At 63.4% G+C, this 5,269-nt stretch overlaps 1 protein-coding gene across 1 annotated transcript in view; it reads right to left on the reverse strand.

The window, feature by feature from the left end:
* The window catches only part of GAS8 (growth arrest specific 8), a 7,363-nt gene that overhangs the window by 1,023 nt on the left and 1,071 nt on the right, over positions 1 to 5,269 (reverse strand). The window contains exons 2-8 of the mRNA XM_009289438.1: positions 4,653 to 4,850; positions 4,266 to 4,472; positions 3,807 to 3,861; positions 3,032 to 3,237; positions 2,605 to 2,772; positions 2,165 to 2,251; positions 958 to 1,167 (exon numbers count right to left, since the gene is read on the reverse strand). Of these exons, the coding sequence (XP_009287713.1) occupies positions 958 to 1,167; positions 2,165 to 2,251; positions 2,605 to 2,772; positions 3,032 to 3,237; positions 3,807 to 3,861; positions 4,266 to 4,472; positions 4,653 to 4,850 (1,131 nt within the window). The remainder of the gene's footprint in view (positions 1 to 957; positions 1,168 to 2,164; positions 2,252 to 2,604; positions 2,773 to 3,031; positions 3,238 to 3,806; positions 3,862 to 4,265; positions 4,473 to 4,652; positions 4,851 to 5,269) is intronic.

Consider the following 5,269-nt stretch of genomic DNA (forward strand, 5'->3'; position numbering starts at 1 on the left):
GGGGGGGGGGGTGGACGGCAGCACCTGCTCCGGCAGCACCGCCCTGCCGTCACGGCACCGGGCGAATTACAGGGAGAGAGGCTCCCTGAGAAGGCGCTGGAGGCAGCTGAGCAGAGGAATTCCGAGACCCCAGCAGCTGCGGGAGAGCTCGACGCCGCGACGCCTTCCCAGGAATGTGTTTTCCTTCCTGCTGCCGCGGCACCTGCCAGTAGGTGACACATCCGCTGCCCCGTCCCAGGGTCCCCAGAGCCTCGGCTGCTGCTGCGCGCATCCCCACGCCACCCTGGCAAGAGGGCGTCCACGCGCTTCGCTGCCGCCCACCGCAGAGGGGACCTGGAAGGGGAACGGGCTGGCGTGGGACGAGAGGGAGGGCACTGGGGCGGTGGCCGAGCCGAGCGTGGAGTCGCGGCCCCTGCGTCTCAACCCAACCCAAAGCAAGTGCTGCTTCTCCAGTTACGGCTGCGGCAGGCTCCAGGAATGTGGGTCTCCCCGCACCGAGGCTTTCTGCACACCTATTTTTAGCACGGCAGACGTTGCGGAGCCCCTGGGAAGCCGTCTGTGCTGTCTCTGCAGCCAGGGGGGCCAGGAGAGGTTCACCGGCTGTGACTCCCCATGCACAGAGCACCCCGGGTCACTGACGGACCCCGCAGGCAGCCGGCTGCTCGGCAGCACGGAGCGCTGGCGAGCGCTGCTCGGCCTGGGGCCGTTCTCCTCAAAACAGGCCCCACCTGAGGCAGAGATCAGTGCCAAACTCCGACACCCACGTGCTCCGCTCGAGAGAGAGACGGAGTGCCCTGCGGCCACCGCGCGTGGCCCTGGGAGCGCCGGGAACGAGTGACGCGGCAGCTACAGCTACGTAGGACGGGGACTCGCACACTCCGGGGTCCGCGTTCACCCCAGAGCAGCCTCTGCCCCCCAGGGCCAGCCTTCACAGGGCCCCATGGCAGCGCACCGTACCTCCAGCTTGTGCGAGACCAAGGAGAGGGCGCCCGGGTCGAGGTTGGAGGCTGCCAAGACCTCGCTGAGCTCCACCTCCTTTTTCTCCAGGACGCTGAGGAGTCCTTTCAGCTTGCGCTCCAGGAGCAGGTTCTTGAAGCCCGTCTTCTGCTGCACCTCGTTAATGGCTTTGGTGAACTTCCGATAGAGCTCGTCTCGCTCCTCCTGCACCTGCTCCCAAAGACAGCACGCCTTCACACCGCCCTCAGGACCCCCGGGCTGGCGGCCCCCCGGGGCTGGCAGCACACAGGTCCGGCAGCTCGGCCCTCCCGCCTGCTCCGGCGAGAGCCCGGCCACTCCCCACGGCACCTGCAGCTGCAGCCCGCGGGGGAACGCAGGTGCTGGCGCGCAGCTTCCCTCCCTCCCTCCGTGGCTGGCAGCCCCGCAGCACCTGCACTTCTGCTTCCTCCTCCCCCCCGGGCAGGGGGCACCCCCAACGGCAGAACGGGCCGACGGGCTCGTTGCGGCACTGTTTTAGACCTCAGAGGGGGCCCCGCAGCACACGGGGGTCTCTCCTCTCCTCCTCGCAGCTGGCAGGAGTCCCTGGCTCACAGCTAGTTAATAAGTGTCCTAATTAGGGCACAATCTCTCCTCCACAGCCTATTTCTGAATGCACTGAATATGTTGCTGCCTTAATGATGGATTGTTAACGAGGCCTCAGATCAATGTTCATATTCCTGGGGATTTCTACGAATTGCAAATGAGCTCTCTTCTGCCTCAACAGATTTATCTGGGTTAGCTGCGGGGGGAGAGGCTGAGTCTGGGAGGACTCAGCCGACAGGACTCATCTGGAGCCGGCCCAGCCCGGCAAGCGGGGGGAGCGACCCCCGAACGCTGGCAGAAGGAGGGAGCGAGCTGCGGCCGGGGGGCGGTGGCCCGTGACAATCTCTCCCCACAGCTCTGCCCCCGAGCCTCTGCCCCGGCCAAGAAAAAAATCGCTTATCAGGGTAGGAGGCCAGGCCTGTCTGCTGACCACGGGAGATGCCAAAGCTGTGAGAAGCTTTGTCGGAAGCAGCAGTTACCGCACGGCTCTGGATTACCAGCGTCAGAAAGCCCCCGGCTAAGCACAGCCCAGGCGGCCCCGGCTGATTGCCCATGCCCAGCCCTCCGCGGAGGCGACAGGGTTTGGAGAGGGAAGTGGGATGCCCAGACCCACCGCAGCTCTCACCTTACTGAACCTCTGCTCCAGCACCTCGTGTTCCCACTGAAGATCCTTCAGCTCCTTCTGGGTGACTTTCAAACGGGCTTTTGTGTTCTGCGAGCAGGAAGGGAGAGTCAAAGAGCACGGGTTTCTCTGGGAGGTGTGGGGGATGCCTTCCGGCAAGGGAGGAGAGTGACCAGCAGAGACACGGGCGAGAAAAAACAAGCAGCACCCACACCAGCCCCCTTCCCTCTCTGCAGCGGGGGCTACTCTGGTTTCTCGCTGCCGGAGTCCCAGGAGTCCCACCCGAGATCTTACGAACACCCAGCTAAGCTGCAAGGGGCTCAAAGGACTTTGCTCGGCCATCTGGCCAAGCAGCTCCCGGCCGAGCGGCGGAGGTGACTGCTGAGCGACTCCCTCCAGAAAGAGCCACGGCGACTCGGGAAAGGACAGGGCTGGCTGCTCACCGTCAGGGCCTCCTTGTCCTTGTCATAGTGGGCCAACTTCTTCTGCAGCTCGGACACCTGCTCCTGGGCCTGCTGCAGGGGCTCCTTCAGCTGCTTGTTCTGGAGCAGCACATCCGCCTTCTCCTTTTCCAAGTGATTCTCTCTCTTCTTCATCTCCTCCGCCTGCTCCTGTTCTTGGGAACACGAGTGCCGACTCCTGGGGGCTGCCTGGCTCCTCAGAGCTTCCCACACCGTCAGGACACCCTCCCGCTGCTGGCCCAGCGAGAGACTCCTCCCTGTGCCCAAGAGCTTCGCTCGTGTAACGGTGTACAACCCTCAGGAGACCAGCAGCGCGTACACCCACACCGGCCAGGTCTGGGTGAAATCCTCAGGGGACCGGTCCCTCGGTGGAAGGGTGACGCTCTGCCGGCAGCGGGGCGGGCAGTACCTTCAGCAAGCTGATGAGCGCCAGGTTTTTGAGGGTGATATCATTGTAGTAGTTCTTGATGTCACTGAAGGCCTTCTCGTGGTTCCTCATCAGCTCGCTGATCTGGCTGTTCTTCCTCTCCTCCACCTCGTGGATCTCCGTCTTCCTCCGCAAGTCAAGCTCGTCCCGCAGCACTTGCATCTTCTTGGTGTACTTGGCCTCGATCTCTGGGGGAGCGCACAGGGGGCTGAGTGAGGACCTCCTGGAGACCCTGCGTAATGCACCCCAGCTCCGTTAGCCAGCGCCAGCCCGGCGCGTGCCACCGCGGCGTTACTCGAGGACAAGACGCTCGTTAGCAGCGTCACCGCAGCTGCCACCAGCGTGCAGAGCAGTTACGCTGGGACCACGGAGAGCAGAGCCCAGAAATAGCGTCCTCGGAAAGAGGGCATGGACACGCTCCAAGTCAGCCCGTGGGAACCTGAAACGTCCCCTGAGGAAGGACGCTGGAGCAAGGACTCTGCAAGGGCTCCTCCAGCCACCCCACCCCGCGGCCTGGAGAAGCGCGGCCAGGCAGCTGCACCCCTCAGCCCACGCTACAGGCGCCCGGCCTTGTTCCGTTCGTGCGACGCTGGGGGGTCTGGCAGCCCCAGAGCACGGGGAGGGGGGGCAAGAATTGGGGGAAAACCGGCCCCCTTTCTGCTCGAGGCTCTGCCAGGGAGCCCGGCAGAGCTCGGAGGAGCCTTCCCCGGCACACTGGCAAAGGGAGGCCACGCAGGAGCTACACGCACGTCCCGACCTTTCACTTGTCTCTCGAAGTCGGTGCACAGCTGGGTGATCTCCTCCTCCTGTTTCTGTTAGGGAGAAGCTACATGTTAGAGGCAGACAACCAAATCCTGAGTCAGCCGCATCCCGAGGGATTCCCTCCCGCTCCCTGGGAAAGGCTCCCGCCCGTGGCACCAATCCCACGTTATCCGTGCAAACGGCGGCTCGTGGGCTCTCCGGCTGCTCTCGCAGCTCCCTGCTGCGGGAGGGGGGGGTTCACAGGACCTGCCCCAGGAAGCCCTTCTCCCCGTTCCCGCACCGACTTTCTAGTGCCTCGAAGTCCACCGGCGCCTGCAGGAAACCCCATCCCACCCCACGGAGAGAGACGGGGAGGCGGGCTCCCGCTCAGGCGCCGGGGCTGGGAGGGGTCAACCGGACCTCCCCCTGCAGCAGAGGCCCCTCGCACGCGGCTCCGGCCTGGCCAGGGACGTACCAGGCGCATGTTTTTCACCACCACCTCGTTGGCCAGCTCCTGCTCCTTCAGCTCCACTTTCAAGGAGCGCACGTCTTTACGCAGCTCCATCTCCTGGGCCCAGTGATCCTTCTGGGCCCGCTTCACGGACAGGGTGCCCTCCGCCTTCAGCTCGGTGAGGTTTTCCTGGTGTTCGTACAACAAGTGCTTCACCTTCTGCTTGTAAACCTACAGACAAGCCACAGACCGGGTGAGGGGCTTCAGCAGGAGACACCCGCAGCTGGGATATTGGCCGAGACTTGCATCCTGCCCAGCTCCTCCTCTTCTTCCCTCTCCCCCTCAGAGCTGCCCGAGGCTCACCCGGAGCTTGGGGCACTCATAACACCTCCCAGCCTTCTCCCCTCCCACCTTGATCTCCACTTGATGCCGCTCCTCCGCCTCCTCCATCTCCCGGTCCTTGTTCCGCAGCTCTGCTCTCCTCTCCTCCAGCTGCCGGCGGGTGATCTCCCAGAAGGTGTGGATCTTGTCACGCTCCAGCTGGAAATAGTTGCGCTCTTCCCGTTCCCGGTCCAGCTCCTCCCGGAGACGCGCGACGTGCTTTTCCAGCTGCAAAGCCAAGGGGAAGAGCCAGGTAGGGGGAAAAGGGGGCCTCGGACAGATGCCTCTGCAAGACGCCCGTGGCAATCTGTGTCGCAAACCTGGCAGGACACAGTGGCTGTTACTGGGACGGAGAAGCGCAGGAGAGAAGGGGAGGAGCCCTGACACACCCTGGACCTTACGGAACCCATCAGCCTCTGGAAAAGGAGTAACAAAACCTTACCCTACTACTGTAAGCAGCCCGGGCTCAGATATTCTGTCTCGCAGTGTCTGGTAACACCATTTTCAGGTGCCTAAATACTACTGAATCATAGAATCATTTAGGTTGGAAAAGACCCTTAAGGTCATCAGGTCCAACCGTTAACCCAGCACTGCCAAGTCCACCACTAAACCACGTCCCTGAGCACCACGTCTGCACGTCTTTTAAA

The sequence above is a fragment of the Aptenodytes forsteri genome, unplaced genomic scaffold (genome assembly GCF_000699145.1).
Source record: "Aptenodytes forsteri isolate BGI_AS27 unplaced genomic scaffold, ASM69914v1 Scaffold269, whole genome shotgun sequence".
Taxonomy (NCBI): domain Eukaryota; kingdom Metazoa; phylum Chordata; class Aves; order Sphenisciformes; family Spheniscidae; genus Aptenodytes; species Aptenodytes forsteri.